General features: G+C 42.6%; 1 protein-coding gene across 1 annotated transcript in view; it reads right to left on the bottom strand.

Moving 5' to 3' along the window:
- Positions 1-1,135: 1,135 nt before the first annotated feature.
- The window catches only part of MX1 (MX dynamin like GTPase 1), a 109,352-nt gene continuing 90,647 nt past the window's right edge, over positions 1,136-19,840 (bottom strand). Inside the window, exons 13-14 of the mRNA XM_033942024.1 lie at positions 17,894-18,095; positions 1,136-1,781 (exon numbers count right to left, since the gene is read on the bottom strand). Coding sequence (XP_033797915.1) covers positions 1,420-1,781; positions 17,894-18,095 — 564 coding nt within the window. The 3' untranslated portion in view covers positions 1,136-1,419. The remainder of the gene's footprint in view (positions 1,782-17,893; positions 18,096-19,840) is intronic.

Here is a 19,840-nt window from a genome sequence, read left to right as displayed (position 1 = left end):
ATATGACATTGTGCTATTTGGCACTTTGATGAGAGCTAAAAGTCAAATATCTCATAATAATAAACTTTTCATTATTATGACAGGGGTTGCCATACAGCTTATTTTAAGGAATTGGAAAAACTGGGATAGATTGAACTATACCTTTTGGTGGAAGTCTCTGTGTCACGTTTTTAAAATGGAACGTACTATGGCTATACAACAGGGACATTAGAAAAAGTTTCTGAATATTTGGGAGCCATTGACAAAATTTTGCAAAGAGTGATTGTTGATTTTGCCCTTTGGTCATGCACGTCCAGGGGGAATTGGAACATATTTTTAATTCCTTAATTTGAGTGCAATTTTTGAATATGAGTATGGGGGGATATATTTATTTGTCATAAATTACAATTTGGTTGATTTTAAGTATTTTTATAGAGTAATATGATTATATAATTTGTTGCACATATGTATGGCTTAAAAATGAATAAAGATATTAAAAAAAAAAAAGTTAATAGGTCACAAATTATAAGTGTGAAGCATAGCCATTACTCCTATATGAAAGTACATCAGCCATTTGCCCAATTGGGAACCCGGTACTGATTTGTAAGTACAACGGCTAATGATCAGTAACAAAAACAAAAGAAAAAGAGAACAATAGTCATGAGCGAATATTACTCAACAATAAGACGTACAGTATGTAATATAAGATATTCGTACAAAACATTTGGTAAAAATAGTTGCCTTATATATATATATTACAGTAATCAATCCTATATAGGCAATGTGCATTTTTACATACCAGTACTTAGATGGAAGGAGAGCTATCTTATTACCAATGTTAACTAGTTGGTTGAAGGAAATATGAAATAGGTGAGAGACGGACACTCCTAGGATAAGTAAAACTGAGAATAGAGCAGGAGTTTCATAGTTTATTTAAGTTTTGATTAAAACGCTTATCCAAAAGTACAAAGCATTGTACAAAGTATTTAAAAATAGCAGAGAGGAACATTTTTAAATTATTGGACATACACAACTAAATAGCTAATAAGAGGAATAAAAATCTGGTGAATCAGTCATGCTTATAACTGTAGCTGAGGCAATTGAATTTTAGTTTTGTCTATCAAGGTGTTTGGGGTGGTACAGAAAGGAAGCAGTTGACTTCTCCTAGAGGCATGCAATTGTATATTAAGGTCTGATTTACTAAACTTTCTTATCCCATGGACACAGAATAGAAAACTAGCCCTAGTAAATGAGTCCCTAGGGAAATAGGAAAAATTGTCCTTCCATCCCCTTAGCCTCCTTCTTTAATTTTAATAAAGATAATGGGGGTGGCAGAGAGATCTTAGCCACAGATATTTATATTTTTAGTCTGGCTCCTCTAGCCTGAGAAATTGTTTTGACAAGACCTAAAGCTAGGATGTAAGTAGACTATGCTTACACCTATGGACTTGAAGGCAATTCACTATTGAAAGGCTGATTATTACTATGAAAAATTAAGGTTGGTGGTCTTATAGAAGATGCATTAACCTTGCCAGTTGGGCCACTGCTACTGGAATTGGAGGGGCCCTGTTGCTTCTGGTTGATAGATGTATTAGTAGCACCAGTTGCATCTTTCTTCCTGGATTTGGTACACTGTTTTGCTGTAGGTTGTGTTAGAGGCAATTCTTCTGCACCATTTGCTAGGTTGTCACTACAGAAGCTGAAAGGCAGGTCTGCTGTAGATGATGGAATAGGGATTTCATATATACCATTAGCCAAAGCTGCATCCATAAAATTGAACTCAAACGGTTGGTGAAGAGTACCTGAAAAAGTCCAATTGAAAATATAGACTATTAAGACTTCCCTCCTGCAATGATTCATACTCTTTACCATTTACCCTTTAATCTTTCTTCTGTGCAGTCATCTTCATGGGTCTGCAGCTAACCAAACTAGAATGACAGCTTCTGTAGGTCCCACATCATGATGACACAGATATTGTACTGCTTCCTGACTCATTAAAGAGTCCACCTTAACAGCAGTTCGACCTGGTGGTGCAAAGGCAATGTTGTGCACTGCCGTATGGTAATCCAGTTTCAGCTCCTTGGGCTGCCTGTAACTGGAGATACTGCATTCACAGTCCCTGAGTGAAAAGATTTCCTGCTATTCCACACACAGTTTATAGCAGTATTCTTCAATACAAGACCCAGGGGCTAATGGCAGCCCTTGGAAATCTGTGTAGTGGCCCCTGTCATCATTTTGGTTTTGGTTTTACTTCCTACTTTCTGCCTCTCTACCCAAACTTGTGATGGAAAGGGGATGAGGGAAAGAGCCTCATGCTTGAAGGACAAGGTATTTCTCAATAGACAGAGAATGTATTTGGAAATACCCACCTTGAGGATACTCTCAGTAACATAGTAAATGACAGCAGATAAAGACCTGAACGGTTCATCCAGTCTGCCCATTAGAAAGACTGAAGGTGGGCTGATTATTATTATTATTAGTTTTTAATATACCGATGATGGGGATAGATCAGGGGTTTCAGTCCCTCCTTGAGGGCCGCAATCCAATTGGGTTTTCAGGATTTCCCCAATGAATATGCATGAACATAAGAACATAATAAGTTGCCTCCGCTGAGGCAGACCAGAGGTCCATCTTGCCCAGCGGTCCGCTCCCGCGGCGGCCCATCAGGCCTATTGCCTGAACAGTGGTCTCTGACTAATTTTATAAATTATCTCTAATCCTATCCCTATAACCTACCTCTAATCCTATCTGTACCCCTCAATCCCTTTGTCCTCCAGGTACCTGTCCAGACCTTCTTTGAAGCCCTGTAGCGTGCTTCTGCTTATCACATCCTCTGGTAGCGCGTTCCATGTATCCACCACCCTCTGGGTGAAAAAGAACTTCATGGAGTTTGTTCTAAACCTTTCCCCTTTCAATTTCTCTGAGTGCCCCCTTGTACTTGTGGTTCCCCATAATTTGAAAAATCTGTCCCTGTCCACTTTTTCTATGCCCTTCATTATCTTGAAGGTTTCTATCATGTCTCCTCTAAGTCGTCGCTTTTCCAGGGAGAAAAGCCCTAGCTTTTTCAGTCTGTCAGTATATGAGAGGTCCCCCATACCCTTTATTAGCTTAGTTGCTCTTCTCTGGACTCTCTCAAGTACCGCCATGTCCTTCTTGAGGTACAGCGACCAGTACTGGACACAGAACTCCAGATGCGGGCGCACCTTTGCACGATACAGTGGCAGGATGACTTCCTTCGTCCTGGTCGTGATACCTTTCTTAATGATACCCAACATTTTGTTCGCTTTCCTTGAGGATGTGGCGCACTGCGCCTATGCCTTCAATGTTGTGTCTACCATCACTTCCAGGTCTCTTTCAAGGTTGCTCACCCCTAGCGGTGATCCCCCCATCGTGTAAGTGAACATCGGGTTCTTTTTCCCTACATGCATGACCTTGCATTTCCCTATGTTGAAGCTCATTTGCCACTTTTTGGCCCACTCTTCCAGCGTTGTCAGATCTTTTTGGAGATCTTCGTAGTTCTCCATGTTTTTGACCCTGCTGTATAGTTTAGTGTCATCCACAAATTTAATAACCTCACATTTTGTTCCTGCCTCCAGGTCGTTAATAAATATATTGAACAGGAACGGTCCCAGCACCGACCCCTGTGGAACTCCGTTCATGACCCATTGCCAATCTGAGTAATGGCCCTTTACTCCAACCCTCTGTTTCCTGTCCGCCAGCCAGTTTTTGATCCATCGGTGGACCACCCCTTGCACCCCGTGGTTCCATAGCTTCCTTAGCAGTCTTTCATGTGGTACCTTGTTGAAGGCTTTTTGGAAGTCAAGGTAAATGATGTCTATGGATTCCCCTTTATCCACCTGGCTGTTTACCCCCTCAAAGAAGTATAATAAGTTCGTGAGGCATGCACTGCTTTCAATGCATATTCATTGGGAAAATCCTGAAAACCTGACTGGATTATGGCCTTCAAGGAGGGACTTTGAGATCCCTGGGATAGATGCCATTGACCAAAACAAGGAGAAAAACTGCAGAAACAATATGCAAAGTATAAAAGTCTTATCTTTATTGAAGAAAATGCAATGTAGCATTCCAAACAAATGGTTCTCTTGTGTGAGTACACAGGGCTCAACACGATCTGTGTTTCGGAAAACACTCCTTCTTCAGAGGTCCTATGGGAAGATTGTGATAAGGAGAATGTGAGATTTAGATTGAATGTAAGAAGTAAAAAGGATAGTCAGGCCAGAGGAAGGCTACTAAAATGGTATGTAGTCTTCAACATAAGGCGTATGGGGGACAGACTTAAAGATCTCAATCTGTATACTTTGGAGGAAAGGCAGGAGAGGAGAGATATGCACATTTATGTTGCATAGGTATTTAAACATCTCTATCACGAGTTGTGTCTCTCTCATTTGAAAGGAAGCTCTTCAATGAGAGGGCATAGGATGAAGTTAAGAGGTGATAGTTCACGGAGGAGGGTGTTTATGAGCAACTTGAAAAACTGAAGGTGGACAAAGCGATGGGACCAGACGGGATCCATCCCAGGATACTAAGGGAGCTCAGAGAGGTTCTGGCGAGTCCTATTAAAGACTTGTTCAACAAATCTCTGGAGACGGGAGTGATTCCTGAGGATTGGAGGAGAGCGGATGTGGTCCCTATTCATAAAAGTGGTCACAGGGATGAAGCAGGAAACTACAGGCCGGTGAGCCTCACTTCAGTTGTTGGAAAAATAATGGAAGTGTTGCTGAAAGAAAGGATAGTGTATTTCCTTGAATCTAATGGGTTACAGGATCCGAGGCAACATGGCTTTACAAAAGGTAAATCGTGCCAAACGAACCTGATTGAATTTTTTGATTGGGTGACCAGAGAGCTGGATCGAGGACATATGCTAGATGTAATTTACTTGGATTTCAGCAAAGCCTTTGATACAGTTCCTCATAAGAGGCTGTTGAACAAACTTGAAGGGCTGAAGTTAGGACCCAAAGTGGTGAACTGGGTCAGAAACTGGCTGTCGGACAGACGCCAGAGGGTGGTGGTTAATGGAAGTCGCTCGAAGGAAGGAAAGGTGACTAGTGGAGTCCCTCAGGGTTCGGTGCTGGGGCCAATCCTGTTCAATATGTATGTAAGTGAGATTGCTGAAGGGTTAGAAGGAAAAGTGTGCCTTTTTGCAGATGATACCAAGATTTGTAACAGAGTAGACACCGAAGAGGGAGTGGAAAATATGAAAAAGGATCTGCAAAAGTTAGAGGAATGGTCTAATGCCTGGCAACTAAAATTCAATGCAAAGAAATGCAGAGTAATGCATTTGGGGATTAATAATAGGAAGGAACCGTATATGCTGGGAGGAGAGAAGCTGATATGCACGGACGGGGAGAGGGACCTTGGGGTGATAGTGTCCGAAGATCTAAAGGCGAAAAAACAGTGTGACAAGGCAGTGGCTGCTGCCAGAAGGATTCTGGGCTGTATAAAGAGAGGCGTAGTCAGTAGAAGGAAGAAGGTGTTGATGCCCCTGTACAGGTCATTGGAGTATTGTGTTCAGTTTTGGAGACCGTATCTGGCGAAAAACGTAAGAAGACTTGAGGCGGTCCAGAGGAGGGCGACGAAAATGATAGGAGGCTTGCGCCAGAAGACGTATGAGGAGAGACTGGAAGCCCTGAATATGTATACCCTAGAGGAAAGGAGAGACAGGGGAGATATGATTCAGACGTTCAAATACTTAAAGGGTATTAACGTAGAACAAAATCTTTTCCAGAGAAAGGAAAATGGTAAAACCAGAGGACATAATTTGAGGTTGAGGGGTGGTAGATTCAGGGGCAATGTTAGGATGCCTGGAATGCGCTCCCGAGAGAGGTGGTGGAGAGTAAAACTGTGAATGAGTTCAAAGAAGCGTGGGATGAACACAGAAGATTTAGAATCAGAAAATAATATTAAAGATTGAACTAGGCCAGTTACTGGGCAGACTTGTACGGTCTGTGTCTGTACATGGCCGTTTGGAGGAGGATGGGCAGGGGAGGGCTTCAATGGCTGGGAGGGTGTAGATGGGCTGGAGTAAGTCTTAACAGAGATTTTGGCAGTTGGAACCCAAGCACAGTACCGGGTAAAGCTTTGGATTCTCGCCCAGAAATAGCTAAGAAGAAAAATAAAAATAATAATTTAAATTGAATCAGATTGGGCAGACTGGATTGGCCATTCGGGTCTTTATCTGCCGTCATCTACTATGTTACTATCTCCAGCGTAATCTAAGGAAATACTTTTTTTTACAGAAAGGGTGGTAGATGCGTGGAACAGCCTCCCAGAAGAGGTGGTGGACAGAGACTGTGTCTGAATTCAAAAGGGCCTGGGATAGGCACGTGGGATATCTCAGAGAGAGAAAGAGATACTAGTTATTGCGGATGGGCAGACTAGACGGACCATTTGGCCTTTATTTGACATCATGTTTCTATGTTTCTAAACTTTGCTTTTCAAAACCAACCCACGAAAATCCCAGCCCACAAGCGACTTCCCCAATGCAATTCTAAACCCAAAAAGATGTGACTTGTGATAGCAGCTCTAGCACCAAAGAAAAAACCCACATGGAAACAATCCCAAACATTTAAGGTCAAAATGAGTGCCTTCAGCATTACTTCACTACTGGGCTCTTCTGGTGCATAAGCTCTCGACCTTCTCTTGCACTTTACAAAAGAAAAATAAACTACTTCCAAAGTTCTGTCTTTAAGAAGCCCTTGCTTTTCAGCATGAAACTAAAAATAAATGAAACACTCAGTCACTGGCAGGCATTGCTAGGTTTATCTCTATTAGCTGAGGTAATATAGTAATATAGTAAATGACGGCAGATAAAGACCTGAATGGTCCATTCAGTCTGCCCATTAGTTATACCCATTAAAAAATAACATGATTAAATTAACTTGTCTCTTTGATATTTCTGGGTTTTAGACTGTAAAGTCCACCTGGTATTGTCTTAGATTCCAAATGCTGAAGTTGCTATCCAAGCTCACTCCAGCCTATCCAACCATCCCGTTTGCAGGATATTTACTATAAAGTCTGGCCAGTAACATCCTTATGTTCCAAGGTAGTAGCGTTCCCATTGATGCCCTCCCAAGCCCAATCCTACACCATACCAACACATATATTTCTGGGGCAAAAACCTCCATGGCTTCCTCCATGCAGTCAGGTTCTGCTGCAGTTGGCAGCTCTGCCTCTTCCCACTTCATGGTTTCTTCTTTCTGCTCTTGCTTGGCTTGGAAAGCCTTCCAAAGAAGTTCCTCCTGGGCTGCCCTCTCCTGTATGTTTGAGCTAGCTTTAAGTTTGTGTGTGCCCCACCCAAATCTTTCAGAGTAAGGAATAGGTTTTAGTGCTCCCTCTCTGATTATTTGAGGCACTTTCTTTCCCTTTAGTGGCAGGGAAGTATCTTGGCTTCTGCTCATGATAGACAACTCTGACTTCTGTAGATTCAACTCCTCTATGTGTGGGAGACTTTCTGCTTTAGGATAGCACTGTTGTCTTGGATTTAGAGGTGACAGATTGGGTTCTAGAGCCAGAAATGTCACAAATTCATAATATGAAACTATAAAAGGACTTTACCAGGAACTTCTACCAAGAAATGGTTTATAAGGAAACCTACTTGACACCTGTAAGTGTCAAAATATGTATTTTATTCTACCTCTGCCTGTATATAATTTCTATTAAACATTGTCACAGGGCCGGATTAACCAATAGGCCTACGAGGCACGTGCCTAGGGCCTGACATTGTCAGGGGAGCCCCAGGGCCGGCATTATAGGGAGCAAACAGGGCAGCTGCCCTGGGCCCCACAGATCTAGGGGGGCCTCACGGTCTGAAGTGCTCTATTAAAAAGCTAAATTTTCCTTTTCAGAAGGGCCCAACATGGCAGCCGTTCTCACAAGCTGCCGGCGGCTGCCCCAAAGCTTTCCCTCTCTGCAGCGATCTGCCCTGTCGGAAACAGAAAGTTGCGGCAGAGAGAAAACTTCGAAGCAGCCGCCGGAAGCTTGTGAGAAATGCTGCCATGTCGGACCCTTCTGAAAACGAACCTCCCGGACGACACTGCCCTCAAGTCTCGCGGGCGCCATGACTACACCGTCTACTGCCACTGCATCAGCTGATTCACATGCCTCAAGTCATGCGGCCGCCATGCTTTAAGACGCTGTGCTCTCGCCTTTCTCTGCCTTCGTCGCTCGTGGTCACTTGCACACTCCCGACTGCTGTCGCGACTTGGGTCTGCCTCGTCCTCCTGGCTGCCTGCACTTGAGGTAACTTGATTATTTCTATCAAGTATTTCCTTTCTGAACAGTTTTGGTTGATTTATAGTTTGATTATCCTTATGTAAAAAATTAGAAAAACTAGCTTGAATAACAACAAAACAATTTTAACAGCATTTCCCTGGTTGTATGTGGCTCTGGTTTGTTTTTGCCCCCCTGCTTTTATTAGTTATATTGATATGTATGTTTTCTATTTAATGTGTTTTACCTACCATGTTGCCCCGAAAATAAGACAGCTTCTTCTATTTACTTGGGGCCCAAAAAAGTCACTAGGTCTTATTTTCGGGGTATCTCTCCCTTCCTCTCCTTCACCCCAATTCTTCTTCTTTCTTTTCTCTCCCCCACATGTGCAGTATCTTTCCTCCCCTCCCTCCCATCCCTTGTGCAGCCTTGCCCAGCTTCTATCCTTCCCTCTCTCCCATCCCTTGTGCAGCAGAACCCTTGAGCACCCTCCGAGCCCCCACTGCGCAGCCAAACCCCCACTGACCCTCCATCCTTCCCTACCCACTGACCACGAATGAGCCCTACCTTCATGCGAAGCAGCGTCGGGCCAGCAGCACTCTAAACAAGCTGCTTGGCCTTGTCCGTTTGGGATTTTACTCAGTAATGTGGTAGAGTGAAATTCCCGATGGACAAAACCAAGCAGCCTGTTTAGAGTGCTGCTGGTCCGACACTGCTTCGCATGAAGATAGGGTTCCCTCCATATTAGGTGAGGGTGTATCTGTGTTCCGTGTGTATGGTTTTCTGTTAGCGTTGACTAGCCTTGTTTGGCGAAATGCATCAGGCATGGTTCTTGGGAGCACCTTGAATTAACCTGATTTGAATCTCCTTATTTTCTGCCAATCTTTTTTTTTTTTCATGTTGGATTCTTTGGTGGACTGCTTGCCTTGTTGTTTCGTTACAAATTAAAATACATGGAGTGGAACGTACTAGAGGAGTTACAGATTTGGTTGTTTATACATATGGGTTACAGTTGGTTGACGTAGAGTGAGGCAGTTGAGAGGCGTTGTAAACCTGGTTATTAATATAGACTTATATTTCGGATAGTATTACTGCTTTATAACATATTTGAACACTTTTATATACGTATTGAAAGGGTTCAAAGTTAATGCCTTGGGTAAGTAGGTGGGAAGGGAAGGAAGGGGAATTTGTTCAGAGATGTTTTGGGGGTAGCATAGAAGAAAAACTGTGCACTGGTGTGCTAATCTTTGTTTTGAATTTTTAAAAAAGAAAGAAATACAGGTGGAAATAAAGAAGTAGATAAGAAAAAAGATAAATGGGGCGGGGCATGGTGGGGTGTGGGCGGGGCAGGGCCAGGGGGGCCCAGTGTACTTGGGTGCCTAGGGGCCCTCGAAGAATTAATCCTGCCCTGGTCACATGTACAGTATATGCCTGAAGAATCCAAATTTAAGTAAACCTTTTGGTTCAGAACTTTATCTTATCTTAAGGGGCTCCGGTCCTTTTCAATTTTTTCGTAAAATGTTAAAAACTATTTTGTTCGCTAAACATTTTGGAAACCACCCACACTAACATTTTTCTCTACTCTGTTTTCTCTTTTCTTCTTTTGTATTTTTTAATTGTTAACCGAGTCGAGCTCCTTTTGGTTGAAGATCCAGAATACAAAGCTAAGTTTTAGTTTAGTTTAATTCTGGCCTGGATTGATTTATTGAATGAAAGGAGAACATTGCGTGAGTGGATTATTGTGTCACTGGTTCTCAAATCAAGTTAGTACCAGACTTGTTACTAAGTCACTAGTTTCCCTCACTCATCCTCTCCCTTGTGCACTGGCTGTGTTAGTAAGCTTCATCTTACTTAGTTTTTCATTATATTGGAATATATCATATAAAGTGAACCTGATCCTGGTGCAATGACCAAGGGAGCAAAAAAACCAAAGACAAATCCCTTCCTTGGGTTTGGTATTTATAGTCCCATACAGTGGCTTAGAGAGGGTGAGAGGTGCCCCTCCCTCACCCTCGTCTCCTTCCCCTCATCCCCTTCCCTTCCCCAGTACTTCTAATTTTCCCAGCACGAGCAGCATCATGAACTTGCTGTTGGCTCACCCTCTGATGTCACTTCCTAGGGTTGGGACATGGAAACGATATCAGGGAGAGCCGACACTGACACGAACAGCAGGTTGAAGTTGCTGCTCATGCCATCGAACATCTTGAGGTACGGTGGGGGGAGCAAGGCGACAGAGGAAGATGGGTGCCAGCACCCCCACTAAGATGGTGCCTGGAGCGGACCGCCCCCCTCCCCCCCCTCTTACTACACCACTGCTCTCATAGTTTCTCTCCAAAAAGGTATGTCTCCTACTACTACTATCACTTAGACCAGGAATGTCCAACAGGTAGATCGCAATCTACCTGTAGATCGGAGGGGTCAGAGGTAGATCGCCAGCCCTACTTGGCTCCATCTCTCCAGCAGCTTGCCCCATCCCTAGGAGAGCCCTTGTGCCAGCAAGTCATCTGCCAAGGACTTGCCGCCACCGCTGATCCTTTGCCTGTCTTTTTTTCCCCTGCCTGCAGGAATCATGCCTGTGGGTGTATTGGGGGTGCTTGTTTTCATGCCAACAGTTTGTGGGTACCCCAGGGGGCCACCGCTCATGCCCCATGACAAATAAGCCACAGGCCCAGTGTCATACCTGGTCTCCTGCCTCTCAGAATCACCCATTCCTGCCCCCACCCCAACACGCCTGGGCTTTACCTGAATACACTTACTGTATTAGTTGTGTCATGTGCTGATTGTTGGTCAGTTTATAGTTTGCTTTCATTAAATGTTTTCGGGCAGACACATCAAAGTGTCGAGAATTTGGTGATTTTGGCGGTCTTTTCCAATTTTGTTCTAACTTGCCTATGCCTTGCTTTTGAATTGGTTCAAACCACTGTGACTTTTGCTTGTCTCTGCAATTTTATTTTGCCTAGCCTTTGTGTTGATTCTACCACAACGCAAAGGCAAGATGAAATAAAATTGCAGTGTAGAATCAACACAAAGGCTAGGCAACAGGGACTGAAGACCTCTGGATGACGTTCAATAAAAGGATTGGAGATACCAAAATCACACATGCAGTTTTAAAAGTAAAAATAAGAATTCATCATACTGGCACCAATAAATACCACCAACTCAAACACCTGTCCAGCAAACCAGATAAAATCAAATACTGCCAAACAAGTTCAAATACCTTCACATGCGATTTAATAAATTCTGCACACAGCCCGCTAAGCTGATTCCATCACATTTTCCGGCAAGGAATTTAAGAGTTTTACTACATGTGTGAAGAAATATTTTATCTGGTCTGTTTTAAATCTACTACTTAGTAACTTCATCACATGCCCCCTAGTCCTGGTATTTTTGGAAAGAGTAAACAAGCGATTCACATCTACCTTTTCCACTCCACTCAGTATTTTATAGACCTCTATCATATCATCTCTGAGCCATCTTTTTTCCAAGCTGAAGAACCCTAGCCACTTTAGCCTTTCCTCAAAGGGAAGTCATCCCAAACCTTTTGTCATTTATGTCACCCTTCTCTGCACTTTTTCTAATTCTGCTATATCTGTTTTGAGATATGGCGACCAGAATTGCACAGTAATAATAGTAATAACTGTATTTGAGGTGAGGCTGTACCATAACCATAGAGCGACGCAAGCAGAATCTGTATGCTTTCCAGACAACAAACTATTAAATATACTTCAAGTAACCCCCTGATGCTTACCAGGGAAAACAGGAGTTACATTTATTTAAATTGGCTATCCATGGATGCGCAGATACATCCATGGATGCGCAGATGCAGTTCAAACTGTTAGATTTTGGCCATGCACAGTTGTGGGCTGGTTACCTATCTAAGAAATTTATTTATAAATATTTATAACCTGTCCATCCACAGATCTAGGTGAGGTACAGGAAGGAGCAACATACATAATATCAACAAATAATGCATATAGAAAACATACAACAAATCTAAAACACATTATTAAACATATAATAAACTCAAAACTCTAACCGACCCCTAAAACAACAACAACAACAAATTATTTTCCAAATTTTCCCTTTTCTCTATACAATATCTGATTTTCCCCTCAAGTTTTCACTAAACTCACACCACAAAAGTGCTCAAACAGCACAGTTTTCAATCCTTTCCTGAATTGCCAGAAAGTAGAAGATTGACGTAATATCTGCAGTAATGCATTCCAAGCCAGTGGAACCTGGTCAGAAAACATAGACTTTCAACTCCCAGAGAGTTTGACGACCTGCAATGATGGAAATTCCAGGCAAGAGCTATCCGATGAGCGTAACTTTCATACCGGACAATGCCACCGCAACAAGTAACGCATACGCTGAGGACGATTATACTGCAACACCTTAAACATTAGGCACAAAACTTTAAATTCAATCCGCAAGCCAATCAGCAGCCAATGGAGATCTTGGAGTATCAGTGTAATGTGATCGAATTTCGAAGCATGAACAATAAAGCGAGCCGCCGCATTCTGAGCCAACTTCAACGACCACAACATGCCTAAATAGCATTGCAGTAATCTAGCATTGGAGCTAACATTATCGTAATGACCGTTCTAAAGTTTTCATATGAGAGATAATCACGTAATCTCCTTAGCAGATGCAACCTGAAAAACACACTTGAGATCAAAGCCTTGATTTGAGGCTTAAAGGATAAGGAAGAGTCAAATACCACCCAAAGATACCTACATTGTTGATGGACTGGCCAAGCTACATCCGCAAGCTTGACCTCAGAAGGACAGCACAACAAATTTTTTCCATGGCCAATATATAACACTTCAGTTTTAGCAACATTCAACTTTAATTGATGTTGAAGCATCCAATCCTGGATGATACAAAAGCAATCATTTAGATACGATAAAGACTCAGCTTGCAATTCCTTAACTGGAATGAGAAACTGAATGTCATCTGGATAAAAATAACAAACACCCAGCTGATGCAACACTTGACACAGTGGGAGCAGGTAAATGTTAAACAACGTTGCTGACAAAGCAGATCCCCGAGGCACTTCACAAGACAAAGAGGCCCAATCAGATCAATTATCTTCCACTTCAACACAAAAAGATCTATTTCCCCAAAAGGATCTAAACCACTCTAAAACAGTGCCAAAGATTCCCAAGGCATAAAGCCTATCTAGCAAAATTTGATGGTTATTGGTATTGAAGGCAGCGGAAACATCCAAGAACACCATGAAGTAAGAAACACCATGGTACAGCTCCTTGCGAATGGTGTCAAGTGCTGAAATAACAAGTGGGCATACATTAAGTTTCCTCAGTAAGATACATATGTCAGGTGATGGTGGAGGTCAAAGGATTTTCTGTTTTGGTCTAGAATTGTGCAATAAGACACTGGTAGAAATATAGAAGTTGTTGCTCCCTAGTTTGAGGTATAGGTTGCCAATATTGGGATATAAAAGTCAGATTCATTAGTGGGTAGAAGAGGATTATATTTATGGTTTTTATATGTTTTAAACAACTTTGCTAGATTCTTTGAGGCTTGTAGTAAGACAAAATAAATTTAAATAAATAAAAAATAAATAAACATGCAATCTAATTTTAGGAAGCAAGGAGAGACTTGAGTTTTATGGATTGGTTTTAATGGATTATTTTAAGCCAACACAGAGTTTTGTTTTGTTCAAATAGAAACACAGAAGGCATGCATAGAAAGCAGCTGTATATTTTTTTAAAAAAATCTTAATTTCCAGAAACTTAAGTCAGAAAAGAAGTCAGCTGCAGTGATCCCCCCAAACAATGAGGGATTCCATAGGCCAAATCTGTAGCATGTTAATCTCACAGGCACAAAATAATTGACATACCTTTAATAAAGTAGACCCTTCTTTTAATGTTTTAGACTGCTATAAATTAAATATGTAACAGTACACTGTATTTGAATTTATTATCAAGCACCTGTAACTTTCAGAATCCTATAAGTGTTTTATCGTACGTGAGGTTCTCCCCAGTAAAAATATACCATAGAGAAAATTTCTGCTTAAAAAGCAGTGGACAATACAAGAACCCCAAATGGGGAAAACTACAAATAAACAAAAACAAAAAAGTCTCTCCTGCCCCAAAAAGAGGATGAAGGGTAGAGGCAGCCAAGCCAAAACCAACCAACCTACAACTAATAATTAATATGAGTGAGAAACCCTCAGTCTCGGAGCTTGCAGTAGGAACAAGTCCCTAAAGAACCAGCTGAAAAGTGAAAAATAAAGAGAATAAATGAATGAAAAATTCACTAAAAAGCAGTGAATCCATTCTTTGGCTGGCATCTGAGAGCACAGTTGGATTTGACAGCTAATTCCTGAGGAAGAGGGGATTTTCCCCTCGAAACAGAGCCCGTAGGATGGGTTTACTGCAAGCTGGTCATTTTGCCCTCTGGATCTCTTCGGAGAAGCTAAGTATTTTTGTTCTTTTTGATTTTGTCCGTGTTAGAGCCAGTCCGGTTGATTTTGGATGCTACTTGACCCTCGGATGGGGGATAGGGACAGTTGAACCAATTCACTGCTTTTTAGTGATTTTTTTTTCATTCATTTTTTCTCTTTATTTTTCACTTTTAGCACATTTGTGCACTAATTAAACTCAGGTGGGAAACCCAGGGATGTTTCACAAGTAGTGGGGTACCAAGGGAGAGACAGGGGGCGGTCCGCCCCGGGTGCAGCCTTAGGGGGAGTGCACAGCCGGACAGGTCCGGAAAATTCCTGGGCCGCGACGGCACTGAGCATCGGCGCCCCCCCCTGTCCGCGACAGCACTCAGCGGCATCGGCGCCCCCCCCCCCTGCCCCGCGACAGTACTCAAGTTCAGCCTCCTTCTCCCGGCATCAGCAGAACTTCAGATCAGTAACAGGTGCTCAGTCAAAAGCTTCCCCTGACTCAGCTTCCTGTTTCCGCCCAGGCAGTTCAATCAGGGGAAGCTTTTGACTGAGCACCTGTTGCTGATCTGAAGTTCTGCTGATGCCGGGAAAAGGAGGCCGAACTTGAGTGCTGTCGCAGGACAGAGGGGGCGCCGATGCCACTCAGTGCCATCGCGGGAGGGGGGGGCCTTGCCGATCTTGTTGCCAAAATCTGAAAGGTGAGGGAAAAAGATGGGCCTGTGGTGGATGGAGAGATTGAGAGAAGGGGACAGATGATGGAAGTGGGAGAAAGAGAGAGAAGGGGCAGATGATGGAAGTGGAGAGAAGGGGGAGAGAGAAGAGGGCAGATGATGGAAGTGGGGGGAAAGAGAGAGAAGGGGCAGATGGAAGTGGGGAGAGAGAAGAGAGCAGATGATGGAAGTGGGGGAAAGAGAGAAGGGGCAGATGATGGAAGTGGAGAGAAGGGAGAGAGAAAGAGGGCAGAGGATGGGAGGAGGGGATAAATAAAAGGAGGGCACATGATGGGGAAAAGGGCAGATGATGAAAGTGGGGAGAGAGAAGAGGGCAGATGATGGAAGTGGGGGTAAGAGAGAAGGGGCAGATGAAGGAAGTGGAGAGAAGGGAGAGAGAGAAGAGGGCAGAGAATGGGAGGAGGGGATAAATAAAAGGAGGGCACATGATTGGGGGAAAAGGATTGAGTTAGGGAAATACTGGAGGGGGGTGAGGGAAAGAGGTGGCGAGCTGTAGGTAGACAGTAAAAAAGGAAATTGTTGAGAGGGTAGTAAGAACGTAATCTAGATGGATGCAGAAAATAAATTATAAGGGAAGAAAGGGATTGCAGAAGAGAGGTGTGGGAGAGGGCAGGAGAGGAGAGAGATGCCAGACCAATGGGGGTTGAAAGGAGAGATGGAAGGGGGAGGCATACAGTTTCTGGAAGGGGCATAGAAGGAGAGTAGATGCCATATAGGGGCAGAGAGATAGCAGACAGTGGATGGAAGGAAGAGAGTAACAAGAAGATGAGGAAAGCAGAAACCAGAGAAGACAAAAATTTTCTATTTATTTGTTGCTTTAAAAGACATGTGTCACTGTTTCTGTGGTGTTGCATTGTATGCAGAGTCCAGCTTCTTGCTGGTTCAATTTAACCTTTGTCTATGTATTTCTATTTTATCCCCCTTTTACAAAACTGTGGAGTGTTTTTTAGCGCCAACTACAGACCAAAGAGCCAACTACAGACCCATTGCCTCTATTCCATTCTATGTCAAAATAATAGAAGGACTAGTTGCCAAATTCCTCTCCAATTACCTAGAAAACCATAACATACTCCATCCCACACAATCCGGCTTCAGAAACAACTTCAGCACGGAAACACTACTAGGATCTCTCTTGGACACAGCCAGACAACATCTCAGCACAGGAAAAAAAATGATGCTCATACAACTCGACCTTACCGCTGCATTCGACTTGGTGGACCATAACATTCTACTACAAATCCTGGATACAATAGGTATCATAGATAAAGGATACACATGGTTTGAAGGATTCCTTAAATCAAGAACCTATAGAGTAAAATCAGACAAACAAAAATCTGAACCTTGGTCAAACCCCTGCGGAGTTCCCCAAGAATCCCCTCTATCCCTGACTCTCTTCAATCTCTATATAGCCTCCCTCAGCTCTCACCTGGACAAACAAGGCATAACCTCCTACAGCTATGCCGATGACATTACCATTCTCATACCCTTCGATCAACCTGAACTCTCCATGACGAACACAATATACCAAACACTAAAATCAATAGCAACCTTGATGAAAGATCACAAACTGAAATTGAACTGAAATACAATGAAATTCATCCTCCTAGAAAACAACAAAATACCAACCATAACCAACATTGAAATCAACGCAATCAACTACCCCATACAAACCACCCTAAAACTGCTAGGAATAACTATTGACAGATGCTGCACCACGCAACTGCAAATCAATAAAACAATGCAAAAGTCATTCTTAGTCATGAGAAACTTAAGACAATTTCGGAAATTCTTCAAGAAAACTCAATTCCAGCTCATAGTTCAGTCCTTAATACTAGGCCTACTTGACTACTCCCATGCCCTACAACCATAACAAAACAACTACAAACTATCCAAAACACAGCACTAAGACTCATCAACTCATTAAAGAAACATGATCACATTACAGAAGCATATCTCCAATCGCACTGGCTTCCGATCCTAGCAAGAATACAATCTAAATTCTACTGCCTACTATTTAAGACTTTATATGGAGACAATCCAAACTACCTGAATAACCGCCTCATCTACAACACCGCAACCAGACATAGGAAAACTCACACCCCATTCTCATACCCGTCAATTAAGGAGGTCAAATGGAAAAAACTATATGATGGCCTCCTGGCCACTCAAGCAGCCAAACTAGACAACCAAATCGCCAATCTACTGACGGCATCCCTCGACTACAAGACTTTTAGAAAAGAAATAAAGACCATACACTTCAAGAAAACTCTGAAAAAAGAAATAATACCGAAAGTCTCAAATTCCACCTCTCACTAAAGCCAACTACCCCAAAGAAATAACCTTACCCATTTCTTACTCTTTTTGAAAATGACCAATTTTTTTTTTTTTAATAAGTTCTTGTTGTAATACATCTTGGATAATTCTTTTGTAACCCGCCTTTAACTGCAAGGTAATGGCGGAATAGAAATCCCTAATATAATATGATAATAATATATCATAGAACTGGCTTAACCTAGGCAATTCATCACACGCTCACGAGCTTGTCTGAGTTCCTGAATCCGATGCTTCACTCTCTTCCTCTGATTTACAAGGTCAGGCTGCTGCTCTAGAAGTTTCTCAAATTCATTAGCATCTTGCAGAATCTGAAGCATTTTCCTTTCCACCATATCACCATACATGTGAAGTGCATAGTAGTATATTATCATAGGGATCTGACTGGACAGACGGAGAAATGCACCCTGAAAGTAATAAGAGAGATAGATTTATTGCTTGTTTTCCCAAATCTGAGTTCAAGGTGAGTTACAAGTTCAGATGTAGCTACTAGGTTCCAGTAGGGCATGCAATCTCTCCCCCTCTCTCCAATCCCCTACCAGTAAACTGTCAACTCCCCCTGTCTTTGAACCACTTCTCCAGGGTACCTCAGAGGCAGCCACAGTGATTCATTTCTGCTGCCTGTGCCAGCCCAGCAGGCTTCCCTCAGCTGTGTTCTGCTAGTAGAATACAGGAAGTAATGTCAATGAGGGCAGAACATGGCTGAAGAAAGTTGCTGGGCCAGCACAGGCAGTGACAATGAATCGCTGCAGCTGTCTCTGAAGCAAATATCAGAGACTGAGGCAGATATCGGGCAACTAGTGGAGAGCAGGGAAGGAGGGGACTCTGGTGCTGTGCACATTTACCCCTCCCTCCCCCTTTTTATAAAGCCGCATTAGGCTTTTTTTATTTCCGACTGTGGCAGTAAAAGCTCCGATGCTCATAGAATTCCTAGCAGTTTCTAGCGTGGGGAGCTGCGCTGAATGACCCACGCCGCTCTCGACGCTCATAGGAATCCTTTTACAGAGGTGCATGTGCTAAATGTTAGCATGCACTAACCATGCGCTAAACACTAATGCGTGCATGTTAGGGGGAGAGTGTGGCACAGTGGTTAAAGCTACAGCCTCAGCACCCTGGGGTTGTGGGTTCAAACCCACGCTGCTCCTTGTGACCCTGGGCAAGTCACTTAATCCCCCCATTTCCCCAGGTACATTAGATAGATTGTGAGCCCACCAGGACAGACAGGGAAAAATGCTTGAGTACCTGAATAAACTCATGTAAACCGTTCTGAACTCTCCTGGTAGAACGGTATAGAAAAATTGAATAGATAGTCTATGAACACTTTAGCAGTTAGCGTGTGTGTATATTTAATGTGCGCTAAATGCACGCTAAAATGCATAGCGCACCTTAGTTAAACGGGGGGATAGAGTTCCTATGAGGCGTGGGGAGCAGCGTGGCTCTCTGCGCTAGAAACTGCTAGCGTAGTTTCGTAGAAGAGGGGGTAAGGCAAGGAAGGGATTTAAACTCTGACTCTCTGGGTCTCAGACTACTGTTCTAGCAACTAGGTCACTCTTTGACACCAAACGACATAACACCTAAGAAGATTCTAGCTGGAAAATTCACTTGGAGTAGGAAGGCTGCATTTAATTATTTGATGCTTTTTCATTGAATGCTTTTTCCTTTCTTAGGGAAATCAATATTACATCACCACAGATGGGGCAAAACCAAAATCAGCAAATTCTTTTTGATATGGAACTATAGTATATGATTAGCTAGGGAGAGTTGATGTCATATATGGGCAGACTGGATAGGCTAATGGTCTTATCTGCCTTAATTTTTTTGTTTCTATGATTAGCTCCTATTATTTAAAAAGTCAATTTTCAAAAGTGCTTATCTGGATAATGACACCTGCTAGCCAGTAACTGCTGCAGACAGTTGTTGGCAAGTTCATCCTCGGACATTTTTCTTTCTTTGGTTGACATATTTACTAAAAATTTTTCATTTCATTTATTCCAATTTAATAAAGTGCATTATAGTGCAGTCTAAGAATAGTACTTAGCTTTTGGAGCTAAGTACTATTCTTAGACTGCACTATAATGCACTTTATTAAATTGGAATAAATGAAATGAAATGAAAATTTTTTTGTAAATATGTCACAACCAAAGAAAGAAAA

This window comes from Geotrypetes seraphini, chromosome 4 (genome assembly GCF_902459505.1).
Source record: "Geotrypetes seraphini chromosome 4, aGeoSer1.1, whole genome shotgun sequence".
Classification (NCBI taxonomy): domain Eukaryota; kingdom Metazoa; phylum Chordata; class Amphibia; order Gymnophiona; family Dermophiidae; genus Geotrypetes; species Geotrypetes seraphini.
This window is presented reverse-complemented; position numbering and strand designations above follow the sequence as displayed.